The 19512-nt window shown below is 36.3% G+C and overlaps 1 protein-coding gene across 1 annotated transcript; it reads left to right on the forward strand.

Moving 5' to 3' along the window:
* Positions 1–3804: 3804 nt before the first annotated feature.
* Positions 3805–8372, forward strand: edf1 (endothelial differentiation-related factor 1). Its single transcript, XM_059358295.1, has 5 exons — positions 3805–4693; positions 6632–6683; positions 6842–7002; positions 7579–7672; positions 7765–8372. Exons 1-5 carry the CDS (start codon positions 4616–4618, stop codon positions 7824–7826), a joined length of 447 nt encoding a protein of 148 aa, XP_059214278.1. The 5' UTR covers positions 3805–4615; the 3' UTR covers positions 7827–8372.
* The last annotated feature ends 11140 nt before the right edge of the window (positions 8373–19512 follow it).

Below are 19512 nucleotides of genomic sequence, written 5' to 3' on the forward strand. Positions count from 1 at the left end.
CATTTCTACTTTAAAACCTTTTTTAATTACCAAACACATTTGGTTTGTAAGGACAGTTTTACAATGCATGGTAATACTTCAATCTAACTGGAACAAACTTTGATGGGTCAAGAAAAATTGTCTGTGGAAATTCAAGACAATGTTGTCCAGCAAGCTCTTCCTTTGGACTTGTCTAGTTAGGAATTGCACTAATTTTAAACCAGAAACATGCAACTTCTAGACCAGTGCCCCCCCCCCCCCCCCCCCCCCCCCCCCCCCATGCTTTGGTTTAAGTGCTAATAATCTGGGTGAAATTAAGTCCTGCAATGAGGACTCTAAACATTTCATTTTAAGGGGTCAAGATTTAAAAGCTGCAGAAAGCACTGTTTTAGAAATATAAACCACTTAAAGATTTGTGCTAGATTGAACTTACATGCACTGCAATATTGAGTGACATTATCACAAAGTTTGTTTCTTAAATCCTTGAAATCCAAAATGCTTTAAATCGACGCGAAATTATTATTTAGCCATTTCATTAATCACAATTACCGTAATACCACGGTAAAATAACAAATGCACCTGCAAAAATCCAAGCTGCCTGACGTCAAAAGTATCAAATTCCTGAGATTTTTTTCTGCAAAGAGGCCTGTCTGGACGAAGAAACTTCCCTTTGTGCCTACGGAGTGAGAAACTCTCGTTCTTTACCACAACAGGATTTATTTTCCCATAAACAAGGTAACTTAACTTTTTGTCTGCCCACACCGTAGTGTAGAGATGTTGTACCGTAGTGTATTGAAGGCCCGAATAACGTTTAACATTAGAATTCTGCCGTTTTTAACCTTTAACGTCGTTCTGAACGTAACTGCTACTTTTTTCTCGAGTTTGTTTTTTGACAATATACGACCATGTGTTGTGTGTGTTTGTCGCTAAAACCGCGAGTAAAACTTCTTACCAAAGTGTACCTTTATCGTTTTTTATCGAAAAACCGAGTATGATAGTTCAGTTAGATTTTAAAAAAAGGAAGCTAAATAGATTATAATAAATTCCATGTCACTCTAGAGATTAAATCATGTCAGCCATCTTTCCTGGATCGAGCTAACTCTTGTTTTTCTAAATCTCTCTTTTTAAACCTGTCCAATTAGCATCCACTTTACACCATGACAATGTGGTTTGTCAATAATTGACAGGAGATGAACTGTCGACTGTTTTGAGAATTAATTATTGGTTAATGCTTGTCATAATCATATAAGCAAAAACACCCAGTAGTCTCTTGTTCCAGCTGCACGGAGATGCTGCATGATTTCCTCTGTTTTACATCATTTTAAGCCACATTTGGGTTTGGTACTGTTGTTTGAACACAATTGTCACATTGGAAATATCTCAAATAACTTCTATATAGACACTTAGCAGTTAGTTGCACTATTCAGGCGACTCTTTGGCGATTTGACGTGTCTTCAGTTATTATTGCCATGTTAGTAAAACTATATGACTGACACAGTTATGCTTCTAGTGAGGCTAAAAGATAGTTTTATATGCCCATGTTGCCATTTGATGTTGATTAAGACATTGATTAACAGTCAAAATCAAAATATTACAGTGCTGCTGTTCTCAACCCGTTGCAAGTAATATTGAGTAGCTGTCACAACCATAATTTGCAGTATTTTGCATGATCAGTAAAAGGGTTCGGATACTGGTGAGCTTTTTATTGGTAAAAGTGTATCTGAAAAGATAGCAGCAAGATTGTTCCCCTGTAGGAAAGTTGTTCCTAAATAATTAATGTCAAATCAAAGTTGTGTCTCCCTCTGGTGGTAGTGTGTATTAAATGCTTGAATTCTCTGCAAGATCACATTTCACACTATGTTGAGCTCAGGTGATTCATATTTGAGACTCTGGATTTTTAAAATTCCTATTCTAATTGGCCTTATGTTACAAATCAGTATGATTCAGATTTCTTTGAATTACAGGTGACCCAGGATGGCGACCAAGGCCAGCGTCAGGCCCGATGAAAGCCTGATGCTGATGCAGGAGCTTGATGACCGACTCAAAGAGCAGATTGACAGACTGGAGCATGTTCGCCTTGCTTCTGTTGAGCTGAAGGACAACTTGTCTGGGGTATGTTCGGCATGCAATACAGGGCCGGTTCTAGGCAGCATATATGAGGGGGCAGTCAGAAATGTGAAGGGGGCATCATGTGTACACATCATGCTCCAGCACTTTTTTTTCTGTGCTTATAGTAATGATGCTTTCTTCATTGAAAGGGGTCTATTGTCAGGCCTCTACCCTCAGACTAAATAAAACATCCTTCATCCAGGTTTTAACCAACAATCGTGTACCGTGTGTCTGTTTTTCGGCGGATTTTTCTACTATTGCAGATAATTTTGTCAAATTGTAATGTATATTAATTTTGTGAGTATATTAAAATGTGCTTTCTCAACTTCTAAAATTTTAATTTGAGGGGGCAAGACATTTATTTAAGGGGGCTCGGCACTCTCTTGCCCCTGCTTAGAGCCGGCCTCGATGCAATAAATCCCAATCTATAACAAAAAAACAGTTTCAGTAAAACAAATTTAACAAACATTTCCTTGAGCCATATTGACATTGTTTCTCTTTTAAAGCAGAGCAATAGTGATCTTACCAACTCTATCGCTGACCATCTGGAATGGTTGAATCACTTGTCAGAGCGAGTGGAGACCCTTCATGTTAACACAACGGTTTTTGTTCAGGTGAGTTTTAATGGGATCTGGGTAATGTGCATGCAAAAGTTGGCAGGAAGCCTCCTCTGGGTTTTTTTTATAACACCACTGTGAATGTTGTAATGTTAATCATTAAACTGCAGAGATAGAATGATGGATGATAATTAACTGTTCATGGACCTGTACTTGCAATAGCGGAGCATAGTACAAAAAAAAAGAATTTTGCTGATGAATGCTGAATTATTGTGAGAATCTGAAATTAACTAGGGTTGTCGAATAGATGATTTAGCTAGTTGTTTTGTTTGAATCCTCATTTTTGAAAGTTAGAAATTTTATTAATTGCTATTTTCTTCTCAGGACTATTTCTGAGACTTGGAAAAACATCAGATACTGCATGGTGCTCTTCACTAATTTCTGCTTCGTCTATTTCCAGATGAATCCCAAGCCTCGCACCTGGGCAGGGAAACAGGGTTCCAAATATGGCTACCGTATGGGACGCCTCCACCATGCTGAGGACGCCCACTCGGAGTTTGGCTGGTCCCCCATCCGCACACGACGAAACAGTGATGCTGCCTCTGAAATGTCTTGTAACTGGTAGACTGTGGCCTATATATAGTTTCAATAATGCAAAATGTTGTCCAGCTGACTTCCACCAAATTAATGATTGACAATCCAATTATTCGCACATTTTTTATTGGTATATTTTCACTCATTATGATGCTAAGTTTAACATGTAATACTTTTTCTACATCCTGTATTGTAATGTTGTTGAACATGCTAGATTTTTAAATTAAATTATGGCTTATCTGGTCTGATCAGTATGCCTATTTTATCTTCATGCTACCTTTGTGTAAAAGTTGATAAATGCTCTACACTGTTATTTTTAAATTCCCCTTGAATAGAAAAAATACTGCACACATAAGATACAATTGCTGCTATGAGCTAACATTATTCAGAGTAATGTCTAAACCTAAACCTTCCTTTTAACCCACAAGAACCCACGGATGACACCCATGTAACAAATCTTCTACAAATCTTCTCAATTTTGACAAATGTTATGGAGATGCAAACAAAAAGGCAAATGGGTTATTTGTTTTTATTTATTATTATTTTATTATTTTCTTACTTAAAAATAAATCTGAAAAATAATTTGTTGTTAAACAGCACTATTAATGTCACAATTTTGATAAATGTGGAAATGCAAAGAAAAAGGAAAATTAGTTTTTCTGTAGGCAGAAAAGGTGTCTAGTTTTTTTTAAATTTTAAAATAAGAAATATAAACATAAATACCATGAACGCCCATTGTAACATATATGTCACATCACAGATCTTTGACATTTACGGGTAGTATAAAAAAAACAATTAGAAATGTGTTCTATGTGGTTCACTTGGTCTGTGGTATATCCCCTATAATGTTCCTTCAAGGATAAATAGGTCTGGGTTCTTATGGGTTAGATTTTTAATGTAGTTAATAAAAAATTCCCTGTTGTGGGACTAATAAAGGAATATCTTATTTGTTAATGTTTAATTATTTAAGACTGGACTTTGTAAGTTTGTGCACCTTCTTCTCAAACAGCCAACAGATACAACAAACTGATTGTATCAACTGGACAATAGGCAGTGCAGTGTCTGATGTAATGTTTGTTTTAAATGTGCAATCAGACATGTCGCACTGCCACACTGTTGGAAACCTGTTGATGTGTATGTAGGTCACAGCGTGCTCCACCAGCAGGGGTCGCTGCTGAGACTGCATTAAGTCACTGTTCACCAGTCTGTTGTAAATAAAGCTTTGGCAGAACGCGTGGGTGATAATTGTGGAAGGAGCGTCAGAAACGCTGAAGTAACACTACCTTCTTTAAAAAGGATTATTTTGAACACGCTAAGTTGTACTTATTTTTGTATCTATCTTGAATATTACGGGTAACGAGTGAACCCCTGAAAACATGGCAGAGAGTGACTGGGACACCGTGACTGTGTTGAGGAAGAAGGGGCCGACTGCTGCCCAGGCCAAATCCAAGCAGGTTAGCATGTCTTCTGTGTTTGTCTGACTTGGTCCGAAGCAAAATCTTAACTATGGATCCTCTAAACTAACCAAAATCAGGTTTAGGTTATAGAAAACACCCGTGTAAACTGCTAGTGCATACCTTAATATCAAAATGTGGTAACTTTACACGTGGTTGGGGGTTCAAGCAAACATCGCTTATGCTTCGTGATTGAGTTAAGCTAATAACAACAACTGTGGACATGGTCGTCTGTCTTTTTCAACTAATCGTTAATCGTTAACTAAACTGGTGAAACTAACACCAGTAGTGTTGGGTCGAGTCAGGGAGACGTATGAGCCCTTCGTGCCGCTGAGTTAGTAGGGCACTCGTGTTTTGATTGCAATCTAACTCATATTTTCCCCGAAACTCGCATTAAATGCATATTTTGTCAACGCGTAACCTTTTAAATTTACTCGTAGACTATTCGGCAAACGAAGCCTTACTCAGAATTGATGACTAGAGGCAGGGGTAGCTAACGTTACTGTTGATTTAATATTTGACGTCGACCAAAATAGCAACTAGCTAGCTAGCATTAGCCAGCTAACCTAAAAAGGATACTTGGCCATAGCTAACATGAGCTAATATAACGCCATAAACAGGTTTTGGCTTTTGTGTGGCATAGGACGTCACGCCCAACCCCCATGCTGGTGGTAGTTAAATGACTGTTATGAAATCAAATCGTCACCCTGTTAAAATAATCGCCTAAGTAATTTGTTCACGTTTTGCAGGAAACACAAAAAAGTTAACCAAAAGTGTAACATATGACATTTATTGATCATTTCACTCAAAAAGGATGTAACAAAGACTGGCTATTGGCATAGTAATAACACTGTGTGTAAATTATGTAACTTAAGAGAAAAAAATTACTTGGGCCATTTTTTGAGCATGCCTTCGTGACTTAAGCAAGATGTGGTAACACTTTATTTTGAAGGTGTCTACATAAGAGTCACACAAGCCTGTCAGAAACATGACATGACAAGTATCATGAGCATTAATGTTACTTCAAAGTGTCATTAATGTTCATGACACATCCCATGTCATGTTTATGACACACTCATGTCACTCTTATGTAGACACCTTCAAAATAAAGTGTTACCAATATTAGTGTCAACAATAAAACACTGATAAACTAAATTGATAACTAAACAATCTCCCTCTAGCTCTTCTTTGCTGGGTTCTTATTTGATGCCTATGAATGTGGCAAATTGACAAAGAAGTGATGATCTTAAAGGGGTAAAATCACATGATCTGATCAACTGAGGATGTAGGCGATTTTACCATAGGTGGTCGGCGTCATGAAGAGGGCAAAAAACAATTTTGACAAAATATTACCTTAGGCGATTATTTTAAGTGTGTGACGATCTAGGCCTTGGTAGTTGACACTAATCGCCGAAGACCATGCTTTTGCGTTTGATGTCCCTAAATGCCACTGACCATTCAAAATTAATCTACTGTTACTGCTATTTTTGTCTTTTTGTTATGTTAGTTCCTGAGAAATAAATGTTAGCCTAAAGATTAGCCACAGCCCTACCCAGTGGTAAAGTTGGTTGTGCTCAGACAGGAACTAGCATGTTTGTTTAAATTATGCATCATACTTGGATAAGCAGAATGGTTACTTATTAACTACATGTTTTGTAACAATAAGCCAAAAGCTGAATATAGTATGGTCTTAATGTTATATCCCGACAATAAATCTGAACCCAGTTGTAAAGTTGTCAAGGTTGTGCTCGGGTAGGACTGTGCATGTGTTTTTTGTTTAATTTAAGTGTCATAATTTGATAAGCAGATTCATTACATATTAACAGACCGTTTTGAAATAATTAGCTCAATGTTCAATATGGTCATATTGTCATGTACAGTCAATAAATCTGAAATTTTTTGCAATGTAATATTTGTACCTGTCCATCTTTTCTCTAGGCAATCACAGCTGCTCAGAGACGTGGGGAGGACGTTGAGACATCCAAGAAATGTAAATTTATACTTTATGTACAAATTTGAAAATTTCCAAGAAATTTTGCAGGCAGAATATGACAATCACAGCTGACAGGTTCATTTAGTGCTAGTGCTGCAGATGTGTCACCCTGGTTGATGCCTCAACATGACTCTGATCCACTGCTTGTCACACAGGGTCTGCAGGGCAGAACAAACAGCATCTTGTGACAAGGAACACGGCCAAACTGGACCGGGAGACAGAGGAGCTACACCATGACAGGGTTCCCCTAGAGGTGGGCAAGGTCATCCAGCAAGGCAGACAGGAGAGAGGTCTGACCCAGAAAGACCTGGCCACTGTGAGTATACAGAGTTCTAATATGTTGACATGTATTTAGTACATTGTTGAATTGTGGGGAAACAAAGCGTTCTTACCTTTCCACATTTGGAATTGTGCCCTTCTTATATTTGCTTGTTGTCAGAGAGGTGTCCAGGCAAGCTGGCTGCATAATGATGTTTGACCAAAGCCTGAACAAAGCTCTCAAACAGATGGACTTGCATGTCCAGATTTGGAATGGGGGTTGGTGTAAGGGCTTCATTATGGCACCCTATTATTGTTATATTAAACTACTAAAACTCATGGAAATGAGGTAAAATATTATGCAAGAGGTCTTAAAAACGAATTGGTGGAAATGTGTGGAAACCCCAAATCACATTTTGATAACCAATATGCAGCCACATTTGGCATAATGCCATCACTTTGAGTATAAAATTATCTTATTTCACAGTTAGCTTCGTTTTCATAGAAAGATATTTGTATTGTTTTATTCAGCTGGCAAAGCGATTTCCTGTGGAATTGTAACCCTCATTCTGCACGTTGGTTTGTGGTTGCACATTGCAAATTCTAAATTATTTATGATAAATCTTTTCCTCAGAAAATTAATGAGAAGCCTCAAGTCATTGCGGACTACGAGTGTGGGAGAGCAATTCCCAACAACCAGGTCATGGGCAAGATCGAGAGAGCAATCGGTAAGAATACCCACTAAATACTCACTCATACTTAAATAATTATTATTATTACCCCATTGAAAATCATTTTGTTCATCTTCTTTCATGAACAGGGTTGAAACTGCGTGGAAAGGATATTGGCCTACCCTTGGAGGCAAAACCCAAGAAGAAATGAACACAAAGCCTCGAAATCAGCCCTCCCCTTTCCCCGTCTTTCCCTGTTTCTAAAACCAGAACCCTCTCCCCACCCCATTTCAAAGATCCCTTTAAAACTCCATTCTTTTCCTCTCCTCCCCTCCCCCTCCTTCTATCTGGGCTGATCTCACCTGCGTCCTGCCGAGGACCTGGTGCTCCACTGCATTACAGGCTGCATACTGAAACAGTTTCTTGACCACAAAATCAAACGAATGATCGAACGTTTTTTTTCAACGTCACAAACTCGAAGTTCTGTGAATCTTCTTTTCACCTGTCTGCTTAAGCTTTGGCATGATAAATTCAACTTTTTGATAGTAATGTAAACTCATTGAAAAAGTAGAATTATTTTCATAGCCAAACAAACTAGTTTGACTCACATTAATTCTGAGCATGATGTTAAGCCAAAAGTGCTTGATTGCATCTTTTTCACACTTGACAGTGGGTTGGATGTCATTACAGTGTTGAAATGTTTTAATGCTGTGCTTTGTTTTGATCTAAAAACAATAAAGTTTGGCAGTTCATGACATTTCTGATTGTGCATTTGTAGCCACTTTAGCGATTTCCTAACAGTGTTCCAAAACATGACTAAAAAGTAATATGGGCAGCTAACAGTCATTTAACTCTTTATTTGTCAACACTGATAAAGAATTTGATATTAATTCTTTGTCTTGATGAGACAAAGGCACTAATCATACCAGAAGCACTTACACTGAATGCACAGAAAGTTAGAGAAATGCTAGTTTTCGTGAATTTTGTACTACGTCAAACAGAAAACAACCTTCTCAATCAAAACTGCATTTAGATTGCTGTACTGTAAGAAGTTGGGGAAAATGCTGACAACCTGAAATATGACTGTAGTAGTAATGTTTATCCACTAGATGTCAGTCCCTTCCACTGTCCCAACATACTGTCTAAAACTGTTCTGTTGCACATAAACATTTTCGCTAAGTTCTGACTGCTTTGTGTAATAATGTGAACATAGTACATAAACTGCACAAACATTTTTTTTTTTTTACATCTTGAAATTTTAACTGCTGATAAATACATTCCTACGGGTGCTGGAAATCCCTTTGGAATTTTAATGGTGTGTTTTTTAAGTTTTGAAAAGCGTGGATTTTAAACAAAATGAAGTGTCAAACATTTAGAAACACGTTTTTTTAATTCAATTTGTCACACTAGAATAATTGAAAAATGGTCACAAAATTTAAGCTGTTTTTGCAGAGATATGTTAAATTGTTCTAGCAAGTTAAATGTCTGTTTAAAACGTAACTTGTCCTTAACACGAGACTCCCCTGCACCTTTCAAATGTACTAAAATCTAAAATATCAGGTCTGGATGAAGCTTTTAAGTAGCTTTCTCTTTCTCTGCAGGGTTCCACTTCCACCATGGGTTATTGATTTGATAATTACTTTTTCCTAGTGGTAGGGCTGCCTTCTGTTTTATAAAAGATTCATGGACCTTATTGTTCCAGATTGAAAAAGCAACACGGTCAGCGGAAGTGCAAGTGGGACAGAATACATTCAAAGGACGATGCAAGGAAAGAATTCCATTGGGTGCTTAGAAGCTCTTTAGCTGAGGCTGCCAGAGAGACAAAAAGGAGCATAAAGAGGTTAAGCAGTGCAAACCATGAAGTCCTCTGGCCTTCTATCAAGCCCTACAGTACAATCTCTGGTTTAGTGAGATATGGTCCTTTGGTGCCCCTGACACATCAGTCAATCAATGTGGTCATCATTAAATTAAGGTATAAAAAATATAACAGCCATCAGAATGCAGAAACCATAAAGCTGTGAGTGGACACTGTCCTCCTTATATGCGATAAATGGTCCCACAGTATGCTGGGTACTTTTTGTAATTAGAGAACAGTGCTTGAATTTATGAAACTGTTAGTCTTGGCTTCAATATAGCATGGTTTTTAAAATTGCTGTATTAAAGTTGTCAATCACAATGTCTCCCAAAATTACAAAAAAATGTCAGTGTAGTATGTCGTCCAAAACCACAAAAAAGTCATTAAAGTTTGTCGTCCAAATTTGCAAAAAATATCATTGTATAGCATGTCGTTTAAAATCTCAAGTATGTCGTTCAAAATCACAGAAAGTCATAGTATAGCAAGTTGTTAAAAATCACGATGTCATCCAAAATTGCAAAATAATGTCATAGTGTATTATGTCATCCAAATTTTCAAAATTGTCATAATATAGTATGTCGTTCAAAATCACAAAAAGTCATAGTATAGTATGTCTTTCAAAATCACAAAAAGTCATATTATAGTCTTGATTCAGGATAGGAAGGACAGAGAGAGGACTATCTTAGATGCCCCACATCTCAATGGCTCATGACATATCCAAACTGTTATTGGGTGAATAGATAAGCATGGCTTGAATATGTCATTTACCAGTTTGAGAACTATTCACTGTATTGTATTCATGTAGTTTCAGGATCAGTTCTTGTGTTTCCAAATATATGCTGACTGCACATGTAAACATATTTTGTGACTTTGTATTGGGGTTGTGGAAGTACTTATTTATTGACACCCCTTATGTTCATATTGTCGATATCCAACATAGCCTCTGACTCTATGAAAGCAAAGAAGTTCTAGTAGATGTTTTTACCACTCACCGCCACACATCACCTTACAGTCTCTGTGTGCTTGCTTCTCTTATGGCACTTCATCTTCCAGACCCTCTGAAGACATTCATCTTCAGGCAGGAATTATTGTTCTTTCCACTGCAGTCTGTCCTCACCCTTGAAAGAACTCCATATTTTGCTGCATCGTTCACAAAACAGTCCATCACAGTGGCCCTCAGTTGTTGTTTAAGGCCTGGAGAAATACTACCCTGGGTGTCTAGTTGCATTGCACATTTTCTATGGTTTGCATGATTAAAAGCAGCTCCTGGGTTGATCTCCACAAGACTTTCCCTCACTTTTCTTCTCTGCATGCAGATGCCTTGCACTCATAACTGCCATTGATAGACTTGGGCTTGAGCTGATTTTTCTCCCAACCAGATGAATGACATAGAGAATGACATTTTTATATTTGAAAACCTCCATCCACTACCCACCCAATCCCCAGCTCCCCAAAGGGCATATGCACCAAGATTTACTTTGTTGCACATGCTGACAAGCTTTTTTGACCTCCTGGATATATTCAGTTTGCTGAAGGAGCACATCTGCAGCTGCTTCACTGAGAAATCTCCCCCTTGCCCAGTTGAGGCTCAGCTGCATGGTTTCTATTCTGCAAATTGTAACACAACACTGCACACATCACATCTGTAGGGACCAAACACACAACTGGCCACAGCAAAGAGCGGTTTAGGGTCACATCCAATACAACCAGAGTGCTTTGAGGCTTGTTTTTAGCTCGCATTGTCTGAACCAACACCACAAAATAACCTGAGCTCCCCTGGTAACATGATTTGTCATATTTTGGGGGTCTCTAAAATGTCTAAAAATATGCAATTTTAAAAAAATGTATTTCTATTTATTTATGAGGGGGATTCATCATTATTGCACTTAAATAAACATAATGGCATGCAATACATTCTTAGAATAATTGTGCTCACCTGTATGTGATTTGTTCACCTATCATGTCTTATTTCTTCTTTCTTCTTATTTAGAGTATGCTGCGCTGTGCTTCTGTTGACTGTATTGCATTATACTGTGATGTTTGGTTTTGTGTGGCACTTTGATGTAATCATCAAATGATTATAAGCCTACATATATCAGATTTGCTGACATAAAGCAAGTAGTATGAGTGTATGATTGTCCATTAACAAAGTGGATTTAGACTAATGAAATGTAAAGCAAAGTTTTGCAGTTGTATGATTTTCACATGTGGAACTGTCCTTTTTACTTACTACCTAAAAGTAAATTACTATGCTGCCCGTCGCAGCAGTGACTGGCTTTCAAAAAGCTTTAAAATAATCAACCTCTTTTTACATTATTGTTATTATTTATCTTTTCAATTACATCCATATGAATTCCTTTCATTCCTAATTTTCCACCTATTCCTACTTCAGCTTTCAGGATCCAGCATACACACCGCAACGTCTTCCTCTAGTTTTACACAAACTTCCTGTAATTATTGTGTTGACCATTTCGATTAATTGTACAGTATCAAATGTTCGTTGCAGTTACTGTTATGCATTGACCATAATATGAGATATCCATAAAATATGATGGAAAATGGGTCCAATGTTCTGTAACTTGTTTTTTGTTTAATTATAAATACCAATAAAAAGTTTTTTCAAAAAAAACAAAGTGGATTTAGACTAATGAAATGTAAAGCAAAGTTTTGCAGTTGTATGATTTTCACATGTGGAATAATGTTTTGTAGCAGCGGTAGAAATGCTTAACCTTAACTACTAGTGGTGGAACAGGAGCAGGCAGAGCTTATATAGCAAGTACTGTCAACACATAAATGCAACACCAACACCTTAGTGAATTAATTCTTCTATATGCTGCAGCAGATGATTCTAAACCACAGGGCAGTATGCTCCCAGGTGGCCAGGAGATATCTCCACCAGGGGGCGCTCGCAGCCTGACTGTTGAGCTACTTACTGTCAGTCACTGGTCTTTTTCTCTTGTGAGTTGAATTTGTGTCTAAGAAATGTGACGATCATCAATCTGATAAAAACGTTTAACCCTCTGGAGTCACCAAAAGCAGAGAACAAAGCAGCGTGGAGCCCTACTGTAAATTTACCTCTAAAGTTCTGGCTGTAAACTCCATGAGGCCAGTTTCAGTTTGATGATGATATACCAAGTAAAACTGGAGACAAGGTCAAATATATTTTGTATAAAATGATAGAACTGGATGTAACCCTCTTATATGTTATATTTGCACCCTTTGTTCACATTTGCAACATTTCAAATTCTTTATTGTTCATGATAGTGTTTTGAAAGAAAAAAAAAGTTTCAAAATCATATTTAATGTTGGACTGAAGGACTAAAAAAGACACAAAATGACAAAAAAAAAGACACAAAAGAAAAAAAAATGAAAACCACACACAAAATGACTAAAGAAAGACACAAAACGACTAAAAAAAGACACAAAATGACAAAAAAAGGACACAAAATTACCAAAAAAGACACAAAATTACCAAAAAAGACACAAAATTACAAAAAAAACCAAAAACACAGAAGAAGACACAGAATAACCAAAAAAGACACAAAATGAGAAGACAAAATAAAAAAAAAAACACAGAAGAAGACACAAAATGACTAAAAAAAGACACAAAATAACTAAAAAAGACACAAAATAACTAAAAAAATACACAACAAAAGACACAAAAAAGACACAAAATGACCAAAAAAGAAACAAAATAACTCACAAAGACACAAAATGGCTAAAAAATATACAAAATTACCAAAATTGTTACGCTGTAAGAGTTGGATGACAGGATATCACATAATCACAACATCACATTTATGTTTGTTTTTCTTTGTTTCTTTTTGGTTCAAAATGTTGATCCAGTAAGTCGGAAAATAATAAATTATTATTAGGTCACATAGCTGAAAAAAATATATACCAACATGGCTTTTAAACCATTTTTAAGTGGTGTATACAGATAGGATGAAAAGGATTCAAAAATGGACAAAATAGCCCAAGACTCCATAGAGTTAACATGAAAGCAGCCATACATTGTCATCCACATTACAAAGTATGTGTATGTGTCCATTTTTCATGTGTCTGTGTTCAGTGTGTCTGGCCTGTGGTTGCCTACAGTACATCCTTAGAGAGGTACACTTTGGCCAGAAAATTTGAGTCTGTGCTAATATGATCCTTGTAAAGAAACCGTTCATTTTGGGGGTCTCTAAAATGTCTAAAAATATGCAATTTTTAAAAAATGTATTTCTATTTATTCATGAGGGGGATTCATCATTATTGCACTTAAATAAACATAATGGCATGCAACACATTCTTAGAATAATTGTGCTCACCTGTATGTGATTTGTTCACCTATCATGTCTTATTTCTTCTTTCTTCTTATTTAGAGTATGCTGCGCTGTGCTTCTGTTGACTGTATTGTATTATACTGTGATGTTCGGTTTTGTGTGGCACTTTGATGTAATCATCAAATGATTATAAGCCTACATATATCAGATTTGCTGACATAAAGCAAGTAGTATGAGTGTATGATTGTCCATTAACAAAGTGGATTTAGACTAATGAAATGTAAAGCAAAGTTTTGCAGTTGTATGATTTTCACATGTGGAACTGTCCTTTTTACTTACTACCTAAAAGTAAATTACTATGCTGCCCGTTGCAGCAGTGACTGGCTTTCAAAAAGCTTTAAAATAATCAACCTCTTTTTACATTATTGTTATTATTTATCTTTTCAATTACATCCATATGAATTCCTTTCATTCCTAATTTTCCACCTATTCCTACTTCAGCTTTCAGGATCCAGCATACACACCGCAATGTCTTCCTCTAGTTTTACACAAACTTCCTGTAATTATTGTGTTGACCATTTCGATTAATTGTACAGTATCAAATGTTCGTTGCAGTTACTGTTATGCATTGACCATAATATGAGATATCCATAAAATATGATGGAAAATGGGTCCAATGTTCTTTCGTCAAATGTTCTTACAGTTGTTGCATTTATACATATTAGTTGTGGAAGTTTGGGTGTGGAGTCTTTCCTTTCATTCCTGGTAGGTCCTGTGCTGAAGACGGTGTGCTGGGATGCATATTTGCTCAAATAAAGTATGCAACCTCCTGACCGGTGTTCACTGGACAAACAAAGGAGGGAGCCTTGCTGTTGTTACCAGGGGGTTATTTGGATTCTTGCTCAACAGGCTGCTTCACTCGGTGTGTGTGTGAAAAGGAGAGGGAGACAGAGACTGACTGCGTTCCTGGAAATGCCATTCCATTGGTCAAAACACCATAGCAACATAGTTCCACCTATGACAAGGGAGCAGCCAGTGGTTTTGAAGGAGTGATGTGAAGCAGAAAGCTACATGGAGGGGGAGTTGGGGGTAGCGCTGGGGGAGGGATTGGAAGTCTGGGGTCTAGTTTTGGCCCGAGGCTCCAAACTCAAAATGAGATTCCACTACACGTACAACCTGTTGTGTTGATTCATGCAATGCACTCTCTGTCTCCCCTACAACAGCAGCTTCTCTGTCAGCCGTCTTGAGTTTTTTTGGCTTTCTGTTTGTTACTTTGGTGAATTTTTTAAAATATTTCTATCTGTTTGAAAAGTGTATAAATTACTTTAATCCCTGCAGAAAGAACCACCATAGTTCATGTAAAATGTACAATGACATTTTATTGACATTTTGGAAAACATACCATACTATAACTTTTTTAATGCAATTCTTGACAATCTACTATTCTATGGTATTTGTATGCCATTCTAAAGGACTTACTATTACTACTATTTCTTGTCATTTTGAGAGAAAAAAACAACTATACTATGACTTTTTTTGTGTGATTCTGAACGACATACTTTACTATGACATTTTTATGACAATACTATGCTATGACATTTTTTGTGTGATTTAGAATGATATATTAGAATATGACTTTTTGGTGATTTTGAACTACTTGCCCATGATTGTTGATTATCGTTGTATCAATGTCATGATACAACGATAATCAATATACTGCAAGACAATCATCAATTTATCACAAAGTCTGTGCAGTCGTGGAAGACTGTCTCTCTCTCTCTCTTGTCTATGTCCATGTGTGCCATAATTCTATGGTAATTAGCCATAAACTGCCAGAAAGCGGCACAGTTCAGGAATGTTTGTGTTGTTAATTTCCCCAATGCTCAAACAATAAAGTTGAAAGTACAAATAAATGCATGTAATTATGTCAAAAATAGTTTTTTTGAGGAAAAAAGTAAAAACATGATCTCAACCAGAGCATAAACTGGAAAGCTGTATTCCTGTTTCCTGGACTGGCGGTGGAGGAAATGATGTCATGACCTGCTCACTTCCTGAATGAACTGTTTCAGTGGCCTTTTTGGTGGGATACCTGCTGAGTCAGTAAATCAACCAAATGATTTGTTTTCTTGGGTTCTGAGTGGATTTCATCACCATCAGTTCACTTGCTCAAGTTCATAGTATACTATGTCGTTCAGAATCACCAAAAATGTCATAGTATAGCATGTCGTTCAAAATTGTTTTTTAAAAAAGGCAATCACCAAATTGTGATTTTGAACGATTTTTTTTTTACGGCATTCTGAACGACATACTATGATATGACTTGGCTGCAGGGCATTAATACCGAGGCCATCTCCATGCATTGATTCCTAACTTGTTTATTTCTCCTGTTTTAGTGAAGTCATCAGTCTAACTCATGGTGACGGGAAGATTCAGCCTAAGATGCCTAATAAACCTTTCTTCATGACAGAGCGTGAATCTACATAATTTCATATAAGCTGAAAATGTCCTTGTGTGAGTGTATACTGTCCTTTAAATGACTGTAACTACCCTTTTTATTTGAATTATATTTTATTCTAGCTTTAGTGTTTGGATATTATACTAAAGTCCTTGTAGTCATGGTTTTCATTTGAGTCAGCCATGCATTCTTTTAACCTCACAGCTATGCTGATTTGTATTTTTGTCTGAAGTTCCAATTAAAATGTGTCTCTTCATGGTTCTGCCACTTTTACAACCATGAAGAAAAAATACTATAGCTTGACTGTGTGATTGGACTTATTTACATAAAATAAATTATAGATGAAACCACTTAAAAGTTTATTAGGTAGTAAAAATGAGCGGAGTCATTTCACAGTGTGGTATTAGTACTTCTACTGAAGTAAAGGATCCGAACACTTCTTCCACCACTGTCTTTTTTACTTCTTTACTTTTTTTTCTTTCTACTTTTTTTTACATTTATTTTTCTTTCTTTCTTTTATTTTTATTTGATTTTATTTATATATTTATTTAATTTTGTATTATTATTTTTCTATGTTTCTGCGCATGTGCGGCCTTTCCAGCTTCTGCGCGAAAACGGCCGCGCATGCGCAGAAGCGCACGGGGCGCAGAAAAAAAATAAAAAAATAAATAAAAATTAAAAATTAAAGAAATAAAATAAAATAAAATAAAAAATAAAATAAATAAAGAAAAAAAAGTAAAAAAAGACAGTGGTGGAAGAAGTGTTCAGATCCTTTACTTCAGTAAAAGTACACACTGCGAAATGACTCCACTCCGCTCATTTTAACTACAAATAAATTAAATAAACTTTTAAGTGGTTTAATTTATAAAAATGGGTAATCATTTTAAATGTATCATGTTTTTCATTTTAAATCTTGACCTGAAAAGTAAGTAAAGCTGTCAGCTAAATGCAGAGGAATAAAAAGTACAATATATGTCTCAAAATGTAGTGGAGTAGAAGTATAAAGTTACATAAAATGTACATAAAAGTACCTCAAAATTTTACTTTAAGTCCAGTACTTGAGTAAATATACATAGTTACTTTCCACCATTGCTACCTGCCTCTTCTAACTTATACATATCAGTTAAGAGTCCTCCTCCAGATACTGTATGAGGATTAAAGGGATAGCTTGTGCATTATTATACAAAACTTGGTACAACTATTGTCAATGCCCTCCTGAGGATAACCCTTTAAGGTTTTATTGATCGGCCCCTAGGTGGCACTGTGGTGGCAGTCAAATTTCATATTTGGTACCATGGCCACACTATAACACTTAAGGCAATTAAATTCATAGGGGTGGTATAGACTGGCCCCTGCAACGCACACACCGACGGCAACCTCTCATTGAAAAATAAAAACTCAGTCAACCAAATAGTAAAGTGGTCTAGCAGACTGATTGGTGATTCACAGCTTAACGTGGAGACCTTGTACACAAAACAATTACAGCGCATTACTGGTTCAATTTTAAATGACAGTTCCCATCCATTGCACACAGAGTTTCAGCTCCTCCCCTCTGGGCGTAGGTTTACAATCCCTAGGTGTAGAACAAGAAGACACAAAACAGTTTTGTCCCTGCTATGCTTTGCACAGGTGTTTATTTATTGTTGCTTTTATGTATGTTTTTACTATTTCTATATATACATTTTAACCTTTATCTACGTTTTTTACAGCCAAAACAAGTTTTATTTTGCTGTTTTATTTGTTTATTTTTCTGTCTTCTTTTTTTTTTTTTTTTGCTATTCATATTTTAGTTCACATCAATATCTAAGTATAGTCTGGACCTCTAAGAACTTTTAATCGTTTTTAATTTAATTTTTTATTTAACTTGCCATTTCTTAACTCCCACTGTCTTAAGTTGAATGATGTGTGATATGTGCCTCTTTTGTGTGTGTGTATGAGGACTCTATTTGTACCCAGAGGTAGATTTTGTTTGCAGTATGAAGTAAATAACATAGATAAAAAGATAAAAAAACATGATAATGATAATGAATTTCATTGCCTTAAGTCTTATGGACTGGGCACAGTGCCAAATATTAAATTAGACTGCCACCAGAGTGCCACCTAGGGGCCGATCAATAAAACCTTCAAGGTTTATCCTCAGGAGGGCATTGACAATAAGTATACCAAGTTTGGTGTTAATCCGACCAACCGATTTGGAGATATAAAATACTTCAATTTAAAGAGCGCCGCCTAGTGGTCATCGGCCAAAATTTTGCACAGAGCCTCAGGGGCTCATGGGGAAGTAGGATCTTGAGTTTCATGTCATTCAGACACACCAATGTGGAGATATACAACACTTCGTGTTTTGTGTTTAAAATAGCGCCACCTACAGGAAGTTGTTATTTAATAACTTGAGTATTCTTTGGGTTATCAAAATTATTTTAATAACTTTTTGTTATGAGGGTCCATAGATGCTGTGTGCAAAGTTTGGTGCAAAACGATGAAATTGCCTAGGAGTTCGAAAAAGTATATTTACGACATTTTGCAAATTTGCGAAAATTTAGAGCGTGGCTATATCACGAGATTCAGCACAACTCAGTGAACGTGTGGATATAAGGTTTTTGAATGTGCGATAAAGTATGTGGGAGTTATTAGCCAAAACGCACTTTCCTTTATTATAGCGCCACCTAGTGGTAGAAATTCAGGATGACAATAGATTATAAAATTTTTCGCCAGGTGTGACTTATATTTAAAGTTTCATGAGTTTTGGGGTATGTTCAGGCAGTGAAAAATGCAATCATTTGGGAAGAAGAAAAAAAAAATCATTCGAAATACAATAGGGACCTTGCAGGTTGTTGCCTGCTCGGGCCCTAAATATTAATATAATAATAATTGTATTATATTGAGGGACCGAGCACTAACGGTGCAAGGACCCTATTGTAATTGGTCTGTTACATTGGTCCGTATTATTATTATTATACTTTTTTTTCCTCAAAGTAAATCGCCTTTTTGAAGGCTTTATCATATTCAAAAACTCACCATATTTGGAATATACATAAATCTCCGCTTAAATTTACGTATTCTAGTTATTTCTTGAACTGAATAAATTATAAATACATTTCTTAAACTTTAAGCAGCCATTGTTTGCGTTATGTTTCATCCACTTTTTATTTACCGTCCTTCAGATGTTGGCTAATTACGCACCGATTTTTACAGCAAATTTTCTCATATTTATTTAAATCATTTTTATGGTATTTTGAACAACATGCTACACCATGACTTTTTTTAAATGTCATTTGGAATTACTTTAAATAAAAAAGAAGATCAAAGCACCAGATAA

Source organism: Centropristis striata, chromosome 19 (genome assembly GCF_030273125.1).
Source record: "Centropristis striata isolate RG_2023a ecotype Rhode Island chromosome 19, C.striata_1.0, whole genome shotgun sequence".
In the NCBI taxonomy this organism is placed as follows: domain Eukaryota; kingdom Metazoa; phylum Chordata; class Actinopteri; order Perciformes; family Serranidae; genus Centropristis; species Centropristis striata.

Coding starts and splice junctions, on each gene's coding strand:
- edf1 (XM_059358295.1), top strand. CDS start 4,616: ATGGCAGAGAGTGACTGGGACACCGTGACTGTGTTGAGGAAGAAGGGG. Junction 7,003..7,578: donor CCCAGAAAGACCTGGCCACT/GTGAGTATACAG, acceptor TCTTTTCCTCAG/AAAATTAATGAGAAGCCTCA. Junction 7,673..7,764: donor CAAGATCGAGAGAGCAATCG/GTAAGAATACCC, acceptor TTTCATGAACAG/GGTTGAAACTGCGTGGAAAG.